The sequence below is a fragment of the Sorex araneus genome, chromosome 2, assembly GCF_027595985.1.
Source record: "Sorex araneus isolate mSorAra2 chromosome 2, mSorAra2.pri, whole genome shotgun sequence".
Classification (NCBI taxonomy): domain Eukaryota; kingdom Metazoa; phylum Chordata; class Mammalia; order Eulipotyphla; family Soricidae; genus Sorex; species Sorex araneus.
This window is the reverse complement of record NC_073303.1, coordinates 252771269-252797227: the sequence shown is the minus strand read 5'-3', so window position 1 is coordinate 252797227 and position 25959 is coordinate 252771269. Positions and strand designations below refer to the sequence as shown.

The following is a 25959-nucleotide window of genomic DNA, read 5'->3' as shown; positions in this document are numbered from 1 at the left end:
ATCACCCCTGGCGGTGCTCAGAGGACCATATGGGATGCTGGGAATCGAACCCGGGTCGGCCGCGTGCAAGGCAAATGCCCTACCCGCTGTACTATTGCTGCAGCCCCTATTTTTCATTTTCTTTAAATCTGTTTCTAGTAGGATGTGGAGTAGGGGATGGATGAGCAGTCGTGAAACACGAGTCCAGCCAACACTCCACATTCATTGCCTCATTTACCCCTGACCGGAGAGGGCCGGCCCTGGATCCTAGCTTAGGTCTCAGCACTCAGAGATGCTTCTCAGGACGGGCACGGGCGCCCCCTCCCAGGGCCACTGCACTCCTGAGCGTGAGCACCAGCGTCCCTGTGTTTGTCACTCAATGCAGAGCTGCCACCATTGAAGTCACTTTCAGAATCTGCACACCCCTCACCCCCCGCTCCGTCTACACCCAGGAACGGTCAGCCATCAGGGTCTCAGAGGTCCCGGTGAGTCCCCCTCTGGGCAGGTGGCAGAGGCCGGTCCTGGGTCTGAATCCCAGTGCCCGCACCTATGGCACGTGTCCAACGGTTTCTGCTGTGTGACACCAATTAATGAGGGGTGTCGGGTGGGAGGGGGCTGGGGTCGGCGTGTGGCAACAGCTGGGCGAGACTGCCTGGCACCCGGAAGCACGTCCCCTGTGATGGCATGCCCAGCAGAGCCGGCCCGAGCGGGGAAACGCTTATAAAACTGCAGCAGTGGGGGCTGGAGCGATACCACAGCGGGGAGGGCGTTTGCCTTGCACGAAGCCAGCCCGGGTTCGATTCCCAGCATCCCATAGGGTCCCCCGAGCACTGCCAGGAGTAATTCCTGAGTGCAGAGCCAGGAAGAACCCCTGTGCATCGCCAGGTGTGACCCCCCAAAAAAACCTGCAGCAGTGGTGGGGCCGGAGCGACAGCACAACGGGGAGGGTGTTTGCCTTGCACGCGGCCAACCCGGGTTCGATTTCCAGCATCCCATAGGGTCCCCTGAGCACCGCCAGGAGTCATTCCTGAGTGCAGAGCCAGGAGTGACCCCTGTGCTTCGCTGAGTATGACCCCCCTCAAAAAAAAAGAACCCAAAACACTGCAGGTGGGCCACAGAGATAGGACAGCAAGGAGGGCGTTTGCCTTGCATGCGGCTGACCTGGGTTCGATCCCTGGCATCCCATAGGGTCCCTAGAGGACCTCCAAGAGTGATTCCTGAGTGCATGAGCCAGGAGGAACCCCTGAGCACCAGTCAGATATGGCCCCAAAGTAATAAAATAGCCCTGTAGCACTGTCACTGTCATCCTGTTGCTCATCGATTTGCTGGAGCGGGCACCAGGAACGTCTCCATGGTGAGACTTATTGTTTCTGTTTTTGGCATATCCAATACGCCACGGGGACCTTGCCAGGCTCTGCCGTGCGGGCTCGATACTCTTGGTAGCTTGCCGGGCTCTCCGAGAGGTACGAGAGGGATGGACGAATCGAACCCGGGTCGGCCGCTGTGTTATGGCTCCAGCCCCAAAGTAATAAAATAAAAAAAAAAAAAACGCAGATGACAGTCCAGCAGGAAGGGTGTTTGCCATGCACGTGGCTGACTCAGGTGCTTTCCCCGGCACCCCACAGTCCCCTGAGTTCTGTCAGGAATAACTCCTGAGTGCAGAGCCGGAACCAGAGTGACCCTTGAGCACCGCCGGGTGTGACCCAGAATAGCCACCCTGCCCAGAAACATAAAGATGCATCTTGAGTTCCACCCCCAGAGCCGCAGCAAACACCGTCCTGCTGCTGCTGCTGCTGGTATTTGGCCAGGGAAGAGCTCGAGGCTGCGCCCGAGGGTGCTACACACCAGGGGGCGCTGTTCCCACTCGCCAAGCCACAGGCGCTCTGTGACCTCCACAAGGGGCTTCCAGTCTCTGAAGCCCCAAAATTTCCTCCAGAGACAGAAAGGCCTAAGAAAAGAGAGTGCTGAAAACTCAGTGATCCCGGTGGTGGGCCCCCCCATCCCCGGGGGCGGTTGGGAATGCAGGTGGGGGGACCCCCGACCCGGCTCCTCCTACCTTAATGAGATCTTGCTTTTCCCGCTCTCCACAGGTGATGGCCTTTTTGATCGCTTTCGTTTCTCTCAAGACGGCCTGGGCTTCGTCCAGCTGGTAGCCGCCCTGCACGTCCGACATCTTCTTATCGATTCTAGGGGAGAGCCGGCAGGAAAGGTCACACGGAGAGAGGGGACAGGGCTGGGCTTTCTCCAGGGGCTGGCACAGACCACGGGAATTCAGGCCCCTCCCCTCCCAAGTCTCCTCTCTGTCCCATCTGTGGGACAATGCACAGAAGGTCCCGCAGAAGCCAACCCCTCTGAGGTTCAGTGCCACCGTTTACAGGAAGCCTTCCCTGATTACCCCCCTGGTTTCTCCTGGCGGGGCTGGAGTCCCCATAACCCACTGTGCATATCCTACAGTCCCTAGGAGTCGTGATCGAGTTTTCATGCTTATCTGTGACTTGGGAACTTGAACAGGGTTCATCAGGGTTAATTTCTCTTTTTCTTTGGGGAGGGGGAAACACTACACCCAGTGGTGCTGAGGGCTGACTCCAAGCTCTGTGCTCAGGGATCAGCCATGGCAGGCTCAAGACACCATACGGGGTGTCAGGGATCAAACACAGGTTGGCTGTGTGCAAGGAAAATGCTCCACCTGCTGTACGATCACTTTGGCCCAATAAATAATTATTTTTCTGTATTGGGGAGGTGCGGGATGGGGGGAACACACCCAGCAGTGCTCAGGGCTGACTACTGGCTCTGTGCTCAGGGCTGACTCCTGGCTCTGTGCTCAGGGTTGACTCCTAGCAGGCTCAGGACATTGTATAGGGTACTGGGGATCAAACCCAGGTCAGCCACGTGCAGGGCAAGAGCCCAACCCCCTTCACTCTCTCGGGCCCCCAAATGCTTCCAGGGCCGGAGAGATCCTCCAGGGGTAAGCGTCTGCCTGTTTCACTCCCGGCCACCACAAACGGTTCCCTGAGCACAAAGTCACGAGTAAACCCTGAGCACTACCAGGCATGGCCCAATACTCACGGAGCCCAAGAAATGAAAGAGAAGCGGCTGGCTTGTGTGGGGGCCACAGTGACAGTGCTCAGGGGACACGTGCAAGGGGAGGACCCGGGTGCCTGCGTGCAGAGCCTGTGCCCGGGGCCCTGGCGTCACCCTCCCGTGCCCTGCACACAGTTCCGGCTCCCTGGGCCGGGCACACGGCTGCATCCCGATGGGCTGGCGGGGGCGGGAGAGGCGGGAGTCCAGGGTCCCTCTGTTGCCGGGAGCGGCGGGGCTGAGGCGGGGAGAAAGAAGCCGACCCACTCAGCTCTCCCACCCTGGGCCAGCCCTGAGGCGTCTGCCTGGAGAGAAAGGAAGCAGCACGGCTGCGGGGAACAAGGCCGACTCATTCTGCCAGGCCGGGCGGCTGTGTGCCAGTGCGCCAACCCCACCACGCACCTACACCCACACCAACCCACACGGACATGCACACACACGCACACATGAACACATGCACCCCCTCACACATGGACATGCACACACGCACACGTGCACCCCCTCACACATGGACATGCACACACACGCACATGTGCACTCGCCGACACTCACACGGACATACACACATGTACACATGCATGGACATGCACCCTCACATGCACGCACACACCCCACACATGCATGGACATATACACACACGCACAAGCACACACACATGCGCAAACACAGAGCACACATGTACTCATGCACCCACACACATACAGACATGCACACACATGCAAACACACACATGTGCACATACACGCACACATGTGCCCATGCACCCACACACATGGACATCCACACATCCACACATGCATGCACGCACCCCACACATGCATGGAGATGAATACACACACAACACACACATCTACACATATGCACGCACGCACAATACACACAGCACACATGCACACCTATGCACACACAACACACACCCATGCACCTTCACACACATGCAACACTACACACAGCACATATGCACCCATGTACCCACACACACGCACATGCACATACACATATAGCACACATGCACCCTCACACATGCATGTACATGCACATACGCATGCACACACAACACACACCCATGCACTTACACACATGCACGGACATGGACACACACATGGACATGAACCCACACATGCACACGGAGTGCACACGTACCCATGCACCCAAACACCCATGCACCTACACACATGGGCATGCACACACAACACACAGGCACACACACAACATATACACAGCTATGCACCTATACACATGCACGGACACACACACGCAACCATGCACCTACAGACACACACTCATGCAGCTATACACAAGCATGCATATGCACATACACAATACTCACAACCGTGCACACACACGCACAACCTCCTTTCTGGTTTCGTGCCAGCGGACGGGCAGCCCTAGGTTGAAAATAACCCCAGGTGGGGAGCAGAGGAGGGCGGAGGGACAGACGGACAGACAGACCAGTGGGCAGCAGGTTTTCAGCCGGACCTGAGCAGCAGTGGGGGGGGGGGAGATGGGACCCTCAGCATAGTCCCACCCCACCCCTGACTCCCTGGCAAGGACACAAACCCCCTTTCTGCTGCCCTCCACAGCCAGTAACAGCCCGTCTGGACCATCCCAGGCCGGGCCCCGCATCAAAGACTGAGGCTAAAGGGAAAAACACTGACTGCTCTCAGGGCTGTGCCCACAGGGGACGGGTGGGGGGCTGGGAACAGAGCCTCACCCTGAGGCCCTCGGGGAATGAACCTTTTCCCCTTTCTCCCTCAAGGAAAGAAAAGTGGCAGCTCGGAAAGGGGAGGGGGGCAGCAGGGGGTCCCAGGGGACGCAAGCTGGCTGGCCTTTCTCTGGACTGGGGGGCACTGTCAGCCCCCTCTCGGCCCCTCCCAGGCAGAGCTGCTCTGGGGGCCACGGGAAGGGGCCCTGCCCCCCCCCCCCCCCCCACTCCGCCTATGGGATGCCACAGCTCAGCACTTTCCTCTGGACCAGGCTCGGGGCCACAGAAAGGCCCAGAGCTCGGGCTTTCTTCTGGAACATTCCATGGCCTCTGAGAGGCCTCCTTCCATCTTTCTGCTTCTGCAAAACTGGCCTAGGCACCCTGGACAGAACAGAGCGCTGGTTCTTTGGTTTTTTTTCTTTTTTTTGGGTCACACCCGGCGATACTGAGGAGTTATTCCTCGCTATTGTACTCAAGAATCACTCTATGTGTGTGTGTGTGTGTGTGTGTGTGTGTGTGTGTGTGTGTATGTTTTGGGTCACACCCGTCGATGCTCAGGGGTTCCTCCTGGCTCTGCACTCAGGAATTACCCCTGGTGGTGCTCAGAGGATCGTATGGGACGCTGGGAATGGAACCCGGGTTGGCCATGTGCAAGGCAAACGCCCTACCCGCTGTGTATTGCTCCAGCCCCATGCACTCAGGAAACACTCTTGGAGGTACTTTGGTGTGGAGAGCCTCCATGGAACCGTGCTTCGTGAACACCTGTTTCTTGTTGGTTGCACCATGCTTCGTGAACAACACCTGATGGGGAATCAGGATGTCTTATCACGCTCACAAGTTATGGCTGGTTTATCAGCTGCAGACACTTGAGGGCAAACAGGCAGGGAGAAGTATATAAGGGGGGAAGTCACCTAGCTAGTCGGTTCTTCCTCATGCGTCCCCGTTCCTGATTTCTTCTCTAACGCATGAGAAAGTTCCTGAATAAATCGCAGCCAAAAGGATCTCTGAGTTGCGTGTTTCTTCGCTGGACGAAGCGGCGCGCAACAGCTGGTGGCCCGTACGGGGAACCCGACCTCCAGTACCCCCCGGTGGATTCAGAACTTGTTGCGATTTATTCAGGACTAAGGTTCACGAGAAATCGTGACGATGAGGTTCCTGTGGTAAGTCAGGACTAAGGTTCACGAGAAGTCGTGACGATCAAGTTCCTATGGTGAGTCAGGACAATAATATCCATGGATGTGTATGTTTCGTTTGTTGGTTGGATGTTTGTCTTTCCCTTTGTTTTTTCATTTTTGCTTTCTATGCTTACTTTAAGGATCAGAAGTGTGATAAGGCCGTACAATCAGGACAAGTAGTGTTAGAAGAGACAAAGAAGGACAGAGGCAGCCGTCATGGCATTATAGCCTCTGAGCCAGAGGAGGGTTCGGACGTGGAAAGCGAGGCCTCTAGGGGAACCCCGCTGATGGAGGGACGCGCCCCAAAAAAGAAAGGAAGGCCCCAAGAACCATCCATGACCCGTCCGTCTCTTTATCCCTCGCTACGTCAATTTCAGCAGGGACGGGCTAACGGGGATTCTGACCCCCCTATTGAAGAGGAAGCTGCGACATATGATAGTGACCGATACTTGCCGCTAAAGAGGTCTGAGGATGATCCGTCCCTTTATAACAAAGCGGGAGGTGGACTTTCCTTCGCAAAACCCGGGCTCTGGGCAGAAGTTAGGCGAGAGCTACAGTTAACTTATCCAGTTTTTGAAGATAATAATCAACAGCGATATCATGAGCCCCTAGATTTTAAAATAATTAAGTCCTTGGCAGAATCAGTAAAGACTTATGGAGCCAACGCCGCATTTACCTTAACTCAAGTAGAAGGCTTATTCAGATATTGTATGACCCCAAATGATTGGCAACAGGTGGCTAGAGCGGTGTTGATGCCTGGACAATACTTAGACTGGCGCACTTTCCTAATGGAATTTGCAAAATTGAGCAAGCTCTTACTGCTGCTGGCAATACACGCGTGCAGCCTGAGTTTCCTATTTTACTTTGTGTGCTTCCAACATATGGGCAACCTACTGCAGTCCTATGGCAGGAGGGACCCCTTCTGTGGATTCATCCTAGGGTCTCTCCAGCGAAAGCCGTGGAGTTATACCCTGCAGCTGTAGCCTGTTTGGCTATGATTGGTATTCAGGACTGCTTGCAATACTTTGGGAAACTTCCAGATACTCTTATAACCCCCTATAATTCCAATCAAATAGTTTCTTTGTGTAACTTACATGATGATTGGGCAATTCTCCGATTTTCTTTTCCCAATGTTATTGATAATCATTATCCCAATCATCCACTAATGACCTTCTTTAAAACCCATCCGGTAATTTTCCCCAAAGTCACCTCTTATGTACCCCTTCGGGATGTTCCAAACATTTATACTGATGGTTCAAGTACAGGCTGGGGGGCTTATATGATAGAGGGTCAAGATCCTATTCGTATGCAATTTCCAACTACGTCTCCTCAAGTTGTGGAACTTCGCATTGTCTTGACAGTGTTTGAGCATTGCCCCTTTGCTTTCAATTTGATCTCTGATTCACGATACGTTGTAAATGCTCTTTGCTCACTCGAGGTGGCAGGACCCATAAAGGCCTCCAGCTCGATAGCCTCCTTGTTATCTGCTTTACAGCAAATTCTTTGGACTCGTGAAAAACCATTTTTTGTCACACATATCCACTCTCATACAGGCCTTCCGGGTCCCTTAGCAGAAGGCAATGCTTGTGTTGATGCACTCACTAGACCATCTTGTTTTGTTATTCAGTCTCCTTTACAATTAGCAAAAAATTTTCATGACCGTTTCCATGTTTCTTCTCGGACCCTTCAACATAGATTTCAAATCCCTCGAGCCGAAGCTCGGGCAATTGTTTTACATTGTCCACACTGTGTCCTTTTTCTTCCTGCCCCCTCCATGGGCATAAACCCTCGTGGTCTTGTGCCTTTACGCATTTGGCAAATGGATGTTACACATTTCTCGGAATTTGGCAGGCTCAAATATCTCCATGTATCTGTGGACACGTGCTCCGGTATCATTCATGCCACTCCCCTTCCTGGAGAGCGGTCCACAAATGTTATCTCTCATTGCCTTGTAGCATGGGCAGCCTGGGGCATCCCAGCCCAACTGAAAACAGATAACGGTCCGGCATACACTTCTGGTAAATTTTGTGCCCAGATGGGAGTCTCTTTATCTCATGGCCTTCCGTATAACCCACAAGGACAGGGCATCGTTGAGCGTGCCCATTCCACCCTTAAAGCATGCCTAATAAAACAAAAAGGGGGAGTTGGCCTGGGACGGCCCCCTCGAGAAAGAATCTCTATTGCACTTTTTACTCTAAATTTTTTGATCATTGATGATAAGGGCACCTCCTCTGCAGACAGGCATTCTTCAAAGATTCCTGTGTGCCAAGGATATGTTAAATGGAAAGATATCCTTTCTGGTGAATGGCACGGCCCGGACCCCATGTTAACCTGGGCCAGGGGTTCTGTTTGTGTTTTTCCACAGGACAGGGCGGAACCAGTGTGGATTCCTGAACGTCTGACACGGAAGACCGCGCCTCCAGTAGACCAAGAGGTGGAAACTGGTGCTCCTGTTCAGCCTGGTTCCTGTGATGATACGAGCTGAAGAAGCAGCTTTTTGGGCCATTGCTACAACTTGGCCTGCTTTAATCCCTTCCTTACCCACCTTGATAATAAGACCAGAGTAGAAGTCCCCTCTATTTTATAAAAGAGTGGGTGGGGTGGGAGTAGTACTATCCTTATTGCTTCTGACTGCTTTGGTTTTTGCCTGGTGTCTATATAAAATGCAGCAAGTACAACTATTTACAGGTATTTGCAGGTATCCCGGCCCTGGAGGCACAGCAATCCCCCAAACTTTGGCTTGCAACTTTGAATCAATAATCTCGCTTGGAACAATCAGGTCTAGCTGGATGTAGCAAAGGTATTGTGCAGCTGAGAGCCCTTAACTGCAGGGGACCTCCTGTAGTTGAGGAGTTTGAAAGGGTGCATTATACCCACCTGACCCTTGGACCAACCTAAGACAGGGACCTACAAGCGAGAGGGCTCCCAATGACGGGTAAGGCCAAGGGGGCCGAGGTCGCTACACAGACTTGCTGTTCTAAAACAAAAAGGGGGAACTGTGGAGAGCCTCCATGGAACCTGCTTCGTGAACACCTGTTTCTTGTTGGTTGCACCATGCTTCGTGAGCAACACCTGATGGGGAATCAGGATGTCTTGTCACGCTCACAAGTTATGGCTGGTTTATCAGCTGCAGACACTTGAGGGCAAACAGGCAGGGAGAAGTATATAAGGGGGGAAGTCACCTAGCTAGTCGGTTCTCCCTCATGCGTCCCCTTTTCCTCCTTACTCCACGTCCCCGTTCCTGATTTCTTCTCTAACGCATGAGAAAGTTCCTGAATAAATCGCAGCCAAAAGGATCTCCGAGTTGCGTGTTTCTTCGCTGGACGAAGCGGCGCGTGACACTTTGGGGACCCTATGGGATGTCGGGGATTGAACCTGGGTCTGCCGCGTGCAAGGCAGATGCCCTCCCCGCTGTGCTATCGCTCTGGTCCGAGGGCTGGCTTTTACTTCCCCCGGGGTTCTGCAGATAGAGTGGGAGACCCCTCCCCAGTTCAAGGGGGATGAGAGAGGGGGTGGGTCTCTCCAGGTACAGGAGGGGGGAGTCTGGTGTCAGAAATGACAGGGGGGGCAGGAGTGTTAGGATTCTAGAGGACTCTAGCCCTGACATTTATCAGCGGCAGGGCCCCCCCACACACACCCCAAGCCTCTCCTTGCTGGCTGTGTCCCCCTCTACAAAACAGGCTGTTCACTGCAGCCTAAAATCTGGAAACAATAGAAAACAAATTATCTAATGATGCCTTTCTGGCAGGTCTGATTGTTGGGGGGAAATTCCAAATAATAGTGGTTTTCTGTCAAAAATTGAATGTAATCAAAGTAAAGAGAGAGTAATGTGAAAATCATCTGCTACACAGGCAGGGTGGGGGGTTTGGATGGGGGTATGCTGGGGTTCCTGGTGATGGAACATGTGCACTGGTGGAGGGATGGGGGTTTGATCATTGTATGACTGAGCCTGGAAACCTGAAAGCTTTGTAACTGTTTTCACAGTGATTCAATAAAATAAATAAATGAAAATAAGATAAAATATTGTCACTGTCACTGTTATACCTTTTGTTCATCGATTTCCTTGAGCGGGCACCAGTAACGTCTCCATGGTGAGATTTGTTGTGACTGTTCTTGGCATATCGAATACGCCACAGGGAGCTTGCCAGGCTCTGCCGTGCAGGCGAGATACTCTTGGTAGCTTGCCAGGCTCTCCGAAAGGGACAGAGGAATTGAACCCGGGTCGGCTACGTGCAAGGCAAACACCCTGCCGCTGTGCTATTGCTCAGTAAAATAAAATCTTGGAAACAGCCCGAGTGTCCCAGAGCAGATTAGTGGATAGAGAAAAGGGGGCGGGGGGTCCACACAGTGGCACCCTGCCGGAATCACGCCACTGGCGGCTCCCGAGAGAATTATGCTGAGGGAAGGGGCGGGGCAGACCCAGAGCGACCGAGCTCCCGCCCCGACGGGCCAGAGGAGGTGGGGAGGGTCTCGCTGCTCCCCCAACATGCCTCTCGCTGGCGCGTCTCTGAGTCTCTGCTGGCTTATTTCCACTCTGGCAAAGCCCGAGTTCTTGGATTTGAACCCATTTCCCCTTTTTCTCTTGCCTCGCCTCCTTCTAAGCAAGGTTTAGTCGATAAAAACTCCCTTGCTTCAGGCTGGAGGGACAGTCCAGAGGGTGAGGTGCTGCCGGCCTTGCCTGTGGCCGACCTGGGTTTGATCGCCAGCACCATAGAGGGTCCTGGGAGGCTGTTCCGGAGGGACTCCTGAGCACTGCTCCTGTGGCTCCAAAACAAGCCCGGCCCCGGAAATAAAAAACAAAACCGTGGGGCTGGAGCGATAGCACAGTGGGTAGGGCGTTTGCCTTGCACGCGGCCGACCCGGGTTCAATCCCTAGCATCCCATATGGTCCCCCAAGCACTGCCAGGAGTAATTCCTGAGTGCATGAGCCAGGAGTAACCCCTGAGCATTGCTGGGTGTGACCCAAAAAAAAAAAAAAAAAACCTCTACCTGGGGTCGGAGCAATAGCATTGTGGGGAGGTTGTTTGCCTTGCACGCGGCCGACCCGGGTTCGATTCCCAGCATCCCATAACGGTCCCCTGAGCACCGCCAGGAGTGATTCCTGAGTGCAGATCCAGGAGTCACCCCTGTGCATCGCCGGGTTTGACCCAAAGAGAAAAAAAAAAAAAAGCCTATCATTCGAAAGAAAAAAAAAAAAGCAGGGCAGAATAACGATTCTTCTCCAGGTCAGGACAGAGGCTGCATGAGCCCTGACAGGGCGCGGAGGGCACCCAACTTTCCCTCCCCAGCCCCCCTCCGCGGCCCTCCAGCCTTTTCATTCCTGCAAGTTCCCGGCTGGTCCCGCCCCGTCCATCTGCTCCACCCGAGAACACGGTTCAGATAAAGAAGCTGAAGCGCGGGGGACGGGGAGGGGGGAAGAGGGGGGGGGGGAATTCAAGCCCCGTCAGGCTCCTCAGGAGGCTGGGGCAGGAACCCCGAGACAGCTGCCGTCAGGGGCCGAGACCCCTAACCCGCACGGGCAGGTGGTGTTCCGGGGAGCAGGCGTGGCCTCCACCGGCCAGAGCTGAGCCGGGGAGAGAGTCTGGGCCGGCCTCGGAGCAGATGAGCGGAGCGAGGGGAGAGCCGGGCAGGAGGAAGGCGGGGCGCAGGGGCTGGGCTGGGCGGCATCTGGGTGTGATTATCAAACTGGGGGTGGAGGTGCAGACAGAAGGGAAGAAAGGAGGCTTGTCTTTGGGGTTTCAGCTCGGCTTACCCAAGCACAAGGCTCTCAAGGCTGCCCAGGGGGACCAAGCAGTAGAACAGGTTTGTGGCCTCTGGGAGAATAATGGCAAGTGTTGGCACAGGAGCTGGGGAGGGGGCGGGGGCCAGGGAATTAGAGGGGGGTGTGCACCTGTCCTGGGAGGGAGCAGCTCAGAGCGACCAAGACAGGCTGCCTTGTAGCTTTATGCAACGCCTACTCCCCTCCCCCGCCCCCCCCACACACCGTGCCCCAAACATGCATTTCCCAAGCTCCCATGTGCATCTGCTGTCCTTGGGGTGATGACAACATACAGCCTGGTTGCTCTGCCCATGGCTAAAAAAGAGCTTTGCATGCGGAAGGCGGGGGTCTGCTCCCCACTCACTGCTGGGAGCACCCCTAAACTGGGAGTAGTCCCTGAGCACCACAGGGGTGCTCCCCAAATGAAATCTACATGCACCTGCATAAAACCGACATCTATATTCTTTCTGGATGGCATCTATATGCTTTTGGGGGTGACTCCAACAGGGCTCTGGGCTTGCTGCTGGCTCTGCACTCACCGATCGCTGAGCAGAGAGCAAGGGACCCTGTGCGATGCCGGACATCAAGCTGAGGTTGGCCACGTGTAATGCAGGAGCCCTCCCCGCTGTATTATCTATCCTGTAGCACCGTAGCACTGTCGTCCCGGTGTTCATTGATTGGCTGGAGCGGGCACCACTAACGTCTCCATTGTGAGACCTGTTGTTACTGTTTTTGGCATATCGAATATGCCACGAGGAGCTTGCCAGGCTCTGCCGTGCGGGCGGGATACTCTCGGTAGCTTGCCGGGATCTCCGAGAGGGATGGTGGAATCAAACCCGGGTCGGCTGCACGAAAGGCAAACGCCCTACCTGCTGTGCTATCGCTCCAGTCCTATTATCTGTCCAGTGCCTGAAAGAAACTTTGTCCCTTTAGGGGGCCACTTGGGTGTCATTTTCAGGGGTCAAGGTGGGGAAAATGAGGATCCTGAGAGCAGGTGGGCTTCTCCCATCTCTGCTCCAGGTCAGAGCAGGGCACACAGATGTATCCAACAAGGCCAGGACGTAACCCATAGGATCAGACCTTCAAGAATTCAGGGGACACATCTGACCCAGCAAAACCACTTCTGGGGATACCCTGGGGCCCCAGAACACACCGCAGAAACATCATCTGCACTTCTATGTTCACGACAGCCAGAATCTGGAAACAACCTGGGTGTCCCAGAACAGATGACTGACTAAAGAAACTACGGTACATCTGCACAATGGAATACTACGCAGCTGTTAGGAAAAACTAAAGTCATGAAATCTGCTTATAAATGGATGGACATGGAGAGTATCATGTCCATGAATGAAATGAGTCAGAAGGAAAGGGACAGATATAGAATAACTGCATTCATTTGTGGATACATAAAAAAAATATGAGATTCATATCCAAGGCCAGGGAAAACAGGGTCCAGGAGGAGTGGTCAATGGCTGGAAGCCACCACAGATGGTCGAGGGCAGAGAGCAATTAGGATAGAGAAGGTATCATTACGGTAATAAGAGTTGGAAATGATCACTCTGGACAAGAACCAAGTATTGAAAGTGGGTAAGGAGATAATGATACTGTAAACTGCACTGGCCAGAAAGGAGGAGGGCAGGAGGAGAGAGAGAGAAAACTGCCCGCATGGGGGAGGGGCGCAGGAGGGAAACTGGGGACACTGGTGGTGGGAAACGTACACTGGTGAAGGGACCAGTACTGGAACATGATATGACTGAAATCGAATCACAAGCAACTGTCACTGTGTATTTCACCATGATTCAATAATTTTAAAAAGAATGCAAGAAACTGCCGCCGGAGTTCCACGGTTACCCTTAGCAACAGTCACAGCCCCGCGCTAAGCTTTTCCTCCCCCATCTCTAGGCTACTTGTTTCTCAACTCCAGTAGCATGTTTATCACGGGTACATAAAGAATGAAAATTAAAAAAAAAACAAAACACAAGAATTCAGGGGACAGTGAGAACCCTCCGGGTGCAAGTGATCCCCCTCTTTCTGGGGTACTAAAGACCCTCAACCAGGGTGCTAGGGCAGGAAACAGCCAATTTTCAAGCAGAGGGGGCAGAGGGGGCGGGAGGAAGCCAGGAAGGAAGGAAGAGGGCGGGTCAGGGGGGCGTGGTGACGGCAGAACAGGGTCAGGGGTCCAGGAAAAAAGGGCCCATCAGGAGAGTGTGGCAGGAGTCAGCACGGACTAGAGCAGGGCTGGAGGTGGGGCGTGGCAGGGGTGGGGCAGGGATGGGGCAGGAGATAGGTGGGCCAGGAGATGGGGGGGCAAGGGGTGTGGCAATGGGTGGAATAGAGGAGGGGCGGGGCATAGAGTAGAGCAGGGCAGGAGATAGGATGGGTCTGGAGGCAGGGGCGTGGCAATGGGTGGAGCGGAGGGGGCGGAGCATAGAAGGGGTGGGCATGGAATAGAGCAGGGCAGGATAGGGTGGGGCAGGAAGCAGGGGGCGTGGCAATGGGAGGAACACAAAGGGGCGGGGCATAGGCTAGAGCAGGGCAGGAGATAGGGTGGGGCGGGATGCTGGGGGCGTGGCAATGGGCGGGGCAGAGAAGGGGCGGGGCATGGGATAGAGCAGGGTTGGAGGTAGTGTGGGGCAGGAGGCGTGGCACGGAATGGGGCAGGAGGTGGGTGGGGCGTGCAGGTACACTCACTTCTTCAGGGTCTGGAAGCCATGCTCCTTGAACTGGAGCTCCTGTTGCAGGTGAACCATCTCTCTCTTCAGCTTGTTGACCTGCAGGGTGGGGGGAACGGGATCAGTGACCCCTGAAGGCGGACCCAGAGCCCCACCCCGCACTGCCCCTGCATAACGACTCAGTCCCATTCCTGTGCCTGATGTTGAAGACATTTGGTTCACACGCCACGCCGGGTTCCCTGTAGCCTTGGCTCTGGGGAAACCAGGGGTTGGACCGTGGCAGGTGGGTCACTGCTCTCAAGCCACCGCCCTGAAATTCACTTCTTTCCTTCCTTTCCTCACTCCTCCCACCCCTCCCTCCTTCTCTCCCTTCTTGCCTTCCTTCCTTCCTCCCTTCTCTTTTTCTTTCTTGGTTTGTTTTCAGGGTCCTACCCAGAAATGCCCAGGGGTTACTCCTGGCACTGCACTCAGAAATTACTCCTGGTGGTGTTCAGGGGACCACACAGGATGCTGGGGATTGGACTTGGGTGTACTGCGTGCAAGGCAAGCACCCTACCCGCTGTACTATTGCTCCAGCCCCCGAAGCCCCCTTTTGTGCCCTGGAGGTCATGGATCAGAGCCATCCCCAGGGAAGGCAGCATCTCTGCTTATCTGCTTTGAGGCACTCCTGAAGATTTAAATTAAGTGGTTGCTGAGAAGTAGATCACGAGAGATCATACAATAAACCTGGACATCCACTAAAACACAGGAGTCTGGCCAGCTTTCCAGCAGGGCGACAGTCCTGAGGCGACACAGGGTGGAATGGAAAACCCAACTACTCTCTCGGCTGATGCCTCGGTCCCCCACCTGCTGCTGCCTCGCCCATTTTTCACTTCTTGCAGGTATCTGTGTTTATTAGAGCACCTCCCTGAAGCTGAACTAAGTCAGTACCTCGGTCAAATCCTCTTTTCAGAGAGTACAATGGGAATAAAATCAAGCCTCTTAAGCCCTCCTGATTCAGTTAGATAATGTAGATGCAGTTGCCAGGAACACAGCACACACTGGGGGGAGTTTAGGCTCACCTGCCTGCCACCTTGGCTAGGCCTGTGTTGGCTCATCTCTCTCTCTTTTCTCCCATTTCCTCCCTCCCTTCCACTTTTCCTTCCTTCCTCTACCTTGCCCTTCCTCCCTTCCTTCCTTTCCTTTCCTTTCTTTCTTCTTTCTTTCCTCTTTCTTTCTTTCTTTCTTTCTTTCTTTCTTTCTTTCTTTCTTTCTTTCTTTCTTTCTTTCTTTCTTATTTGGGGGCCAAACCCAGCAGTGCCCCCTGAACTCCAGTCCTTGCAGTCACCATCTCCCAGCCCTAATTTTTAATTTTTTAAAATTGAAGTGCTGGGGCTCACTCAACCTCAGGGCCTCATACATGCAAGTGTTCAGCGACTGAGCTGTTTGCCCCTCTATAAAATACACGTGTCGGACCAGAGAGATGGTACGGCAGGTAGGGCACTTCCCCTGCACACAGCCAACCTGGACTCGATTCCTGGCAGATCACAGGAGTTCCCTGAGCCCTGCCAGCAGTGATTCCTGAGCACAGAGACAGGAGTAAGCCCAGAGCATTGCCAGGTGTGGCTAAAAAGCGGGAAGGAAGGAAGGAAGGAAGGAAGGAAGGGAGGGAGGAAAGGAGAAAGGGAGGGAGGGAGGGAGGGAGAGAAAGAAAGAAAGAAAGAAAGAAAGAAAGAAAGAAAGAAAGAAAGAAAGAAAGAAAGAAAGAAAGAAAGAAAGAAAGGGAGAAAGGGAGAAAGGGAGAAAGAGGAAGGAAGGAAGGAAGGATGGAAGGAAGGAAGGAAGGAAAAGAAAGGAAGAAATAAAGAGAGGAAAAAGGGATAAAGAAAGAAAGAAAAGAAAGGAAGAAAGAGAGAAAGGAAGAGAGGAAGAAAGGGAGGAAGAATGAAAGAGAGAAAAAAGAAAGCAAGAAAGGAAGGAAGAAAGAAGGAAAGAAAAGGGAGGGAGGGAGGGGAAAAACAAACCCTGTTGGGCCCGGGATATGGGCACTGATGATAAAGTACACAAGCTTTGCAAGCATGAGACCTGGGTTGGGTCCCTTGCTTAGAAGTGCACGTGTGCGTGTGCACGCATGCACACCCACATACAGACCCTTCACAATTTCTGGGCAGGGGAGGTGAGCTCCGAGGGCTGGGAGCAGGTACATCCTTCCCATCCTGGAGCTCCTGCTTCCATTTCCAGCGTGGCATGCCCCCCTCCCCAACCCAATTGCCGCAGAGAGCAGGCCCGGCCCCCCAAACCAGCAACACGAGTGTTAATACACCAAGACTGCTGGCAGCTCCCCGCCACGGAGGCTGTGAGACCCTAAGGACCAAACGACCGACCGACCAACCAACCAACCGACGGACCGACGGACTGACCGACCGCTCACGACGCCTTCCGCTCTGTTCCTCACCTCCCTTCCTCCCGTTTCTATCCCGGGTCTCGCCGGCCAGCGTCGCTAACAGTGGAACCATGGACGCCGGTCCCAGGAAGGGGGCGGCTAGTGCCCAAGGCCGCCCGCCCAGGTGACTCCCCCTCCACCCCCCACCTGCGGGCACGGAAACCCTACCCGGGACTTGGCTGTGGCGATTTCCGCTTTCAGGATCTCAGGATCATACTTGGAGCTGGACGACGAGCCGGACACCACTGGTGGGAGAAGAGAGAGACCGTCGGGAAGGACGCCCGTCTGCCCCCGCCTCAGTTCCACCCCCGGAGGGCCCAGAAAGGGATGGAGAATGGCAACCGGTCCAGAGGCTCAAGGAGGGGCGGGAGGGCGTGAAATGCAGCTGGTGGGAGCGAGGAAAGGGGCCAGGCGAGGACGGCCACCTAAACTAGGGGGCACACGAACACAGAGCCAGGAGGAAATGTTCAAACCTTCCCGTCCCGAATGTCCCTGAAACAATACTATTTTGTTTGTTTTTGGGGGGCCCCGCCCGGCAGTGCTCAGGGCTTACTCCTCACTCTGCACTGGTGTTCAGGGGACCATCTGGGGTTCGGGGGATGGAACCCAGGTCAGCAGCACGCCAGGAAAGCCGCGTGCCTGTTGCACTAATGCACGAACCCCGAAACTATAGTTTTTTGGGGGGAGGGTTTGGGTCACACTCGGCGATGTACAGGGGTTACTCCCGGCTCATGCACTCAGGAATGACTCCTGGTGGTGCTGGGGGACCCTATGGGATGCTGGGAATCAAATGTTTAACTGCACACGGCCGAACTATACTATTTTTAATTAACTTCTAAGCGTAACTTTTTAAAAATTTTTATTTATTTTTAAATTTATTTATTTTTTAATTAGTGAATCACCGTAAGGGCAAAGTTACAGATTTACATATTTTCGTGTTTGTGTTTCCCTCATACAATGTTCGAGAACCCATCCCTCCACCACCAATAAACCCAGTATCCCTCCTACCCCCCCCAATCCTATCCCCACCACCCCACCCTGCCTCTGTGGCAGGGTATTCCCTTTTGTCCTCTCTCTCCAATTGGGTGTTGTGGTTTACAATAGGGGTATTGAGTGGTTCTAAGGGTAACTTAAACACCGGAAACAGGCCATCAGAAAAGACGGAATTCACCTGCAGCTGAAACGGAACAGGAGGGCCAGAGAGACAGGGAAGTTGGCACGGGGTCTTGGCAGGTGGCTGACCCAGGCTCAATTTCCGGCACCACATAAGCTCACTTGAGCATTGTTAGGGGAGGGCCCTGAGCACAGAACCCTGAGTCAGCCCTGAGCACTGCCAGATGGGGCCCGGTCTCCAACCAAAGGGAAACAGACCACTAACATAATCCCAGTATCTGGAAGTTCAAATCACCAATAACATCCTAATCTCCTGCTCCTCATACTTTTTTTTTTTTTTTTTTGCTTTTTGGGTCACACCCAGCGATGCACAGGGGTTACTCCTGGCTCTGCACTCAGGAATTACCCCTGGCGGTGCTCAGGGGACCCTATGGGATGCTGGGAATCAAACCCGCATCGGTCACGTGCAAGGCAAACGCCCTCCCCGCTGTGCTATTGCTCCAGCCCCACTTTCTTTTTGGTACATTTCTCTATGGTTCCCTCCCTTTTTTTGGTCACTGTCAATGTCATCCCGTTGCTCATCGATTTGTTCGAGCAGGCACCAGTAACGTCTCCATTGTGAGACTTATTGTGACTGTTTTTGGTATATCGAACACGCCATGGGGAGCTTGCTAGGCTCTGCCATGTGGGCGAGATACTCTCGGAAGCTTGCTGGGCTCTCGAGAGGGGCAAAGGAATGGAACCTGGGTCAGCCTCATGCAAGGCAAATGCCTTACCCACTGTGCTATCACTCCAGCCCTCCTCCCGTACAAAAAAAAAAAGCTACACGTAGCGTATTCAATATGTCAAAAACAGTAACAATAATGGGCCTCATTCCCCGGACCCTGAACACGACTGGGACGAATGGAGACGTCACTGGTGCCCGCTCGAGCACATCGATGAGCAATCGGACAACAGTGATACAATGGTACTCTCTACATTGGGGCATTATGGTTTGCAATACAGCTATTGAGAGGTTATCACGTTTGGTCCTTTATCTACTTTCAGCACATGTCTCCCATCCTGAACGATCCCTCCAACCATCGTTGACTTAGTGATCCCTTCTCTATCCCAGCCCATGAGACAGGCTGCCGACTATGGGGCAATATTCCTGGCCCTTCTCTCTACTGTCCTTGGGTGTCAGTCTCATGTTATTTTATATTCCACAAATGAATGTAGTCATTCTATGTCTGTCCCTCTCTTTCTAACTTATTTATTTGCTGCATTTTTCAATAGCACTGCACTGTCGCACTGTCGCCCTGTTATTCATCGATTTGCTCGAGCGGGCACCAGTAACATCTCCACTGTGAGACTTGTTATCGTTTTTGGCATATCGAATACGCCATGGGTAGCTTGCCAGGCTCTGCTGTGCGGGCGGGATACTCTCGGTAGCTTGCCGGGATCTCCAAGAGGGATGGAGGAATCCAACCCGGGTCGGCCACATGCAAGGAAAACTCCCTACCCGCTGTGCTATTGCTCCAGTCCAGTACTTTTCAATAGTCAGATATATTCAAGGGGGAAAAAAATGATCCTGGACCCTACGGACCCCATATAACTGTCCCTCCAAATTGACTCAGTATCTGCAACGGTTCTATCATGGATCTATAATTTGTTTTGATTTTTGGGCCACACTCCTGGTGCCCAGACGACCATATTCGACAGCAGGAAGAGAACGAGGGTCAGTCATTATGCAAGGTAAGTGCCTTAACTTCAAGGACAAGGCAAAGGTAAGCGCCCTGTGTACAACCTCTGTGGCCCAGAGCTGTAATCTTAATGTCTTTTTTTTTTTTAAGTCATTTTTATTTTTTATTATCTTATTTTTCTTTTCGGGTCACACCCGGTGATGCTCCTGGCTCTGCACTCAGGAATTACTCCTGGTGGTGCTCGGGGAACCATATGGGATGCTGGGAATCGAACCCAGGTTGGTCGCGTGCAAGGCAAACGCCCTATCTGCTGTACTATCGCTCCAGCCCCTATTTTTTTCCCACTGTAGTATTATTTATTTCTTTAATATTTTATTTATTTTTAATTAGTGAATCACTGTGAGGGTACAGTTACAGATTTATACATTTTTGTGCTCATGTTTCCCCCAAAGTTCGAGAATCCATCCCTTCACCAGTGCCCATTCTCTACCACCAGTAAACCCAGCATCTCTCCCACCCTCCCCAGTCCCGTCTCCTCCACCCCACACTGCCACTATGTCCAGCCCCTATTTTTTATTACCTTAATGTAATATTTTTTTCTTTTGGGGTCACACCCAGCGATGCTCAGGGGTTACTCCTGGCTCATGCACTCAGGAATTACTCCTGGAGGTGCTCGGAGGACCCTATGGGATGCTGGGAATCGAACCCAGTTTGGCCACGTGTAAGACAAACATCCTACCCTCTGTGCTATCGCTCCAGCCCCTCTTAATGCAGTTTTCTAGGAGTTTCTAGGTAGAGGTTTTAGGGTTCTCTAAGTATAGCATAATATCATCTGCAAATAGTGAGAGCTTGGTTTCTTCCTTTCCTATCTGAATGCCCTTAATATCTCAATGCAGTTTAAAAAAATTTTTTTTTAATTTTTTGCTTTTTGGGTCACACCCGGAAGTGCAGAGGTTACTCCTGGCTCTGCACTCAGGACTTACTCCTGGTGGTGCTCGGGGTACCCTATGGGATGCTGGGAATCGAACCCGGGTTGGCTACGTGCAAAGCAAATGCCCTCCCCACTGTGCTATTGCTCCAGCCCCCTTTAATGCAGTTTTAAGACAACTCGATTCATCCTGAAGACTTCAAAGCTACAAACTAACTACCGGATAAATATGTGCCAGAGGAAACCCAAGAAGATGGGAGTGAGGGAATCAGCTGGCGCCAGGTGGGGTGCTCAGAATCCCAAGAATGACCCCATGGCCCCTCGGAGCACCTGGAAAGCTGACTCTGGGCCTGGGAGCTGAGCGCCTCTCACGGGCCCACCCGCCCGCCTGCCCGCAGGCTCCAGCCCCTCAGGGGAACGCGTCAGCCTTGGCACAGCCTCCTGGGGCTCTCAGAGTCTGCCAACATGACCTTCTGCTTGCTTTTACTCCCCGGCACTTTATTTTTCTGGTTGTTTTCCCTAGAGTTAATAATTGCCTTTCTTTTTTCCTTTTTAGGTCTACTCACCTTCCACGGAGGGGGCTGGCAGTACCCCTCCGCCCCGTGCCGACAGGTGCGTGCCCGAGTCACCACGTGCTGGGGGCCCGTGCCAGCCCCGGCTGGCTTCCCTCCTCTCTCCCAAACGCCACGTCATCCCCCCCAACCCGCTCAGACCCACCCGCCCTCTCTCTGCGTGATCAAACTCCATTCTCACGGGTGCTCTGAGCAGTGGCGTTTGGGAGGGAGGAACTAAGTTTTTGTTTTTGTTTTTTTGGCCTTTTGGGTCCCACCCAGCTATGTTCAGGAGATACTCCTGGCTCTGCACTCAGGAATTACTCCTGCTGGTGCTTGGGGAATCCTATGGGATGCTGGGAATCGAAGCCGGGTCGGCCACGTGCAAGGTAAACGCCCTCCCTGCTGTGCTATCTCTCCAGCCCCTAGAGCTTTTATTTATTTATTTAATTTTTTTTTTGCTTTTTGGGGTCACACCCAGCGATGCACAGGGGTCACTCCTGGCTCTGCACTCAGGAATTACTTCTGGCGGTGCTCGGGGGACCCTATGGGATGCTGGGAATCGAACCTGGGTCGCCTGCGTGCAAGGCAAACGCCCTCCTCGCTGTGCTATGACTCCAGCCCGCCCCCCCCCCCCCGGAGCTTTTAAACCCTTGGCGGTGGTGTATGTGCGCCGTCATCAGTTAGGGCTTACTCCACCTTACACAGCTGTGCGTGTCGCACACTCAGATGTCCCAGCGTAGGGCCTGGAGGGGCTGGGCGGCAGAGAGGGCGTCTGCCTTGAACGAGGCAAACTCGGCACCACACGGGGTCTCCGCCCCCCCAACCCCGCCCCCCTCACAGGGAGGGATCCCTGAGCACGAGGCTGGGAGAAAGTAAGCCAGCCCTGGTCCTTGCTGGGTGTGGCCCAGAACGAACCAAAACCCCAGACCCAACCCCAGACCAGATTCCCCTGGGCCCATGCCAGCCGAGTGAGTCTTCAGGAGAGCAAGACGGCTTCCGTATCGGCCCCAGTGTCCGGGCGGAGGGCGAAGCACTCGAGGCCGCATTCTTTCCCTCTGGTGTTGGGGCCACACCCGGAGATGCTGCTCGGGGCCGACTCTGGCTCTGCTCTCACTCCTGGAGGGGTTGGGGGGGACCCTGGTGGGATGCCGGGGATCGAACCCAGGTCAGCCGTGTGCCAGGAAAAGTGCCCTCCCTGCTGTATTGTTGCTCTGCACCCCCGCCCCCATCCTACCCCCCACCCCACCCCCCTGGCAAGGGACACTTCTGACCATGCTTGAGACCCACACGCTGATGAGGATGGTACCCGGGACCCTGCCCATCGAATCTGCACTCAGCTCACTGAGTGTCTCTGCGGCACCCAGGACATTAAAAAAAAAAAAAAAATGGGGGCTGGAGTGATAGCACAGCGGGGAGGGCGTTTGCTTTGCACGCAGCCAACCCGGGTTCGATTCCCAGCATCCCATAGGGTCCCCTGAGCACCGTCAGGAGTCATTCCTGAGTGCAGAACCAGGAGTGACCCCTGAGCATTGCTGGGTGTGACCCAAAAAGCAAAAAAAAAAAAAAAAAAATGGTTTTTGTTATTTGGGGCGGGGGGCGGGATCCAGCTGTGCTCAGGGCTGAGCCCTGGCTCTGCACTCAGGGATCACTCCTGGCAGGGCTCGGGGGACCCTGGGATGCTGGGGATCGAATCTGGATCAGCCGTGTGCCAGGCCGGCGCCCTCCCTGCTATCCTGCGGCTCTGGCCCCGGGCCCAGCTGAGTTGTGCAGGTCTGCGTGTGTGTGTAGGGGGTGGTGGGAGGCGGCCGTGCCCAGCACATGGGCAGCCACCCTGCCCGCTGCCCTGCGTGCACACGCAATGCCCAGGTGGCTCCTCCTTTCCCAGACTGAAGCAAAGACAATATCCCCGGGCGAGGGCGCACAATGCCAGGTGGCACAGGCCCTGGCAGGCGGGCGGGCGGGCGGGCTGTGGGCGAGGCATGCCACCCCACCTGTCTGTCCCGGGGCCGTGGAGCAGGACTGGGAAGGCCACCGGGGCTCGTAAACCCTGCTGAGTCAGGAGGCGGCCCGCGGCACGCCTCGCGCCCTGGGAGACGCAGCCCCGCCGAGCCGCCGACCTGAGCTGACCCCAGGTCCTTCCCGGGGAGAAGCTCTGGAACATTCTGACGGGGGCTGGCCTGTAGAGGTCAGGGACTGAGCCTTCCTGGGTCCAGGCTCAGAAGCCCCACTGGCCCGGAAGCTCGGGGAGCCACGGGAAGCTGTGACCTGTGGTCCAAGATGTCATGTAAACTTGGCCGTTTTTTTTGGGGGGGGGGTCACACCCAGCAATGCACAGGGGTCACTCCTGGCTCTGCACTCAGGAATCACCCCTGGCGGTGCTCAGGGGACCATATGGGATGCTGGGATTTGAACCTGGGTCGGCCGCGTGTCCTCCCTGCTGTGCTATCGCTCCAGCCCCGAACTTGGCCGTTTTCACCATATTTTTTTTCTGGTCTTGGGCCACACCCGGCGATGCTCAGGGGTGACTCCTGGCGATGCATATGGGATGGCGGGGACTGAACCCAGGTCAGCTGTGTGCAAGACAGACGCCCTCCCCTCTGTCCTATCGTTCCAGCCCTTTCACCATATATATATTTTCTTCTTTTTGGGTCACACCCACCGATGCACAGGGTTACTTCTGGCTCTGCACTCAGGAATTACCCCTGGTGGTGCTCAGGGGACCCTACAGGACGCTAAGAATTGAACCCAGGTTGGCCACTGCGTGCAAGGCAAATGCCCTCCCCGCTGTGCTATTGCTCCAGCCCCGCATATATACATATATATTTTAGTCTTGAGCGACACCCAGCGATGATGCTCAGGGGTTACTCCTGGTTCTGTGCTCAGAGATCGCTCCTGGTGGTGCATCGGGGACCATACGGGATGTCAGGGATCAAACCCAGGTCAGCTGTGTGCAAGGCAAATGCCCTCCCCACTGTCCTATCACTCCGGCCCTTTCACCGTATTTTTGTTTCGGTTCGGTTCCTGGGCCACACGTGGAGATGCTCCGATGCTCCAAGCGGCCTGGAACTCGGGGGTGTCACTCTGCGGGGCCAGGGACTGACCCTGAGCCGGCACGACACACGCTTCGGCCCACTGAACTACGGTCTCCCTAGGACAGCAAGCGGGCAGGGCACTCGCCTGGCACGCGGCTCGCCCAGGTGTGATCCCTGGCACCCCACGGGGCCCCCCCGAGTCGAGCTGGCATTCTGAGATGACGACAGATGACGGAGAAGGAGCGGGGGGGCACAGGAGGAGGGCGGGGTGGCTGAAGGTGCCGCGGTGTTGCAGATGTGGGTTCTGACCCTGGGTGCGGACCTGCTCTCCGGCCTCTCTGGCTCCACCACAGGCTGTGTGAGCACCCTAGGTGGCGTGTAGGACAGCCGTGAGGACCCCGGTCAAGGGTACAAGTCCTGGCAACCAGATGCGCCACCCCCCACCCCATGGCCACACTAGCATGGTGGGAGGGGAGGGGGAGGATAAAGGAACGGCAGGAAAACGACAGCAGATTCACCACCGGGCGGGAGGAGGAGCAGGAAGGGGAGGGAGGGGAGGAGGGGGGAGGGGAGGGGGAGGAGAGGGAGGAAATGAGCCTTTCTGAAGCAGCGAGAGGACAGACAGGTGCAAGGGGGTGTGGCAGAGGTGATGGGGATGGTGGTGAGGGGATGACAGTGGGGGTGACGGTGACAGTGGTGGGGGTGATGGTGGTCGTGATGATGGTAATGATGCTGATGGCGGTGATAGTGGTGATGATGGTAGTAATGAAGGTGGTGGGGGTGATGGTGTTGGGGTGATGGTCATAGTGGTGGTGACGGTGATGATGTTGGTGATGGTGTTGGGGTGATGGTCATGGTGGTGGTGATGGTGGTGGTGGTGGTGGTGATGGTAGTGATGCTGGTGATGGTGATAGTGGGGGTGATGGTGGTGATGCTGATAGTAGGGGTGATGGTGGTGGTGATGGTAGTAATGGTGGTGATAGTGTGATGGGGTGGGGGTGACAGTGGCGGTGTTTGTGTTGGGGGGTGATGGTGGTAATGAGGGTGGGGGTGATGGTGTTGGGGTGATGGTCATGATGGTGGTGACGATGATGTTGGTGGTGATGGTCGTAGTGATGGTGGTGATGGTGTTGGGGTGATGGTCATGGTGGTGGTGATGGTGGTAATGGTGGTGATAGTGTGATGGGGTGGGGGTGATGGTCATGATGGTGCTGACGATGATGTTGGTGGTGATGGTCGTGGTGATGGTGGTGATGGTGTTGGGGTGATGGTCATGGTGGTGGTGATGGTGGTAATGGTGGTGATAGTGTGATGGGGTGGGGGTGACGGTGGTGGTATTGGTGTTGGGTGGGTGATGGTGATAGTGGGGGTGATGGTGGTGATGGTGACAGTGACAGTGGTGATGGTGACAGTGATGGTAGTGATGGTGATGGTGATGACAGTGACGTGGTGATGGTGGTGGTGTTCGTGGGGGTGATGGTGGGGGTGGGGGTGATGGTGACGGTGATGGTAGTGATGGTGATGGTGATGATAGTGACGTGGTGATGGTGGTGGTGATAGTGATGATGATGGTGGTGATCGTGGGGGTGGGGGTGATGGTGGGGGTGGGGGTGATGGTGACGGTGGTAGCGGTGGTAGTGCTGGTGATAGTAACTATGGTGACAGCAGTGTTGGCAGTGATGGTGACAGCGGCGGTGGTGGGAGGGTGGCGGTGATGATGCTGGTGCAGTGCTGAGGATAATGATGGTGACGGTGGTGACAGTGGTGCTGACGGTGACGTGCAGGGACTGGGGTTGGCGGGAGTGGCGATGGCGGCAGAGCTAACAGTGCCGGTGGTCAGTGACGCTGGTGGCCGAGGGGA

The 25959-nt window shown here is 54.7% G+C and overlaps 1 protein-coding gene across 2 annotated transcripts in view; it reads right to left on the bottom strand.

Annotated features, from left to right (window-relative positions):
* The window catches only part of WWC1 (WW and C2 domain containing 1), a 119312-nt gene that overhangs the window by 39867 nt on the left and 53486 nt on the right, over positions 1-25959 (bottom strand). For both annotated transcript variants that reach the window (XM_055126241.1, XM_055126242.1), the window contains exons 4-6: positions 16958-17034; positions 14387-14466; positions 2036-2165 (exon numbers count right to left, since the gene is read on the bottom strand). In XM_055126241.1, coding sequence (XP_054982216.1) covers positions 2036-2165; positions 14387-14466; positions 16958-17034 — 287 coding nt within the window. The remainder of the gene's footprint in view (positions 1-2035; positions 2166-14386; positions 14467-16957; positions 17035-25959) is intronic.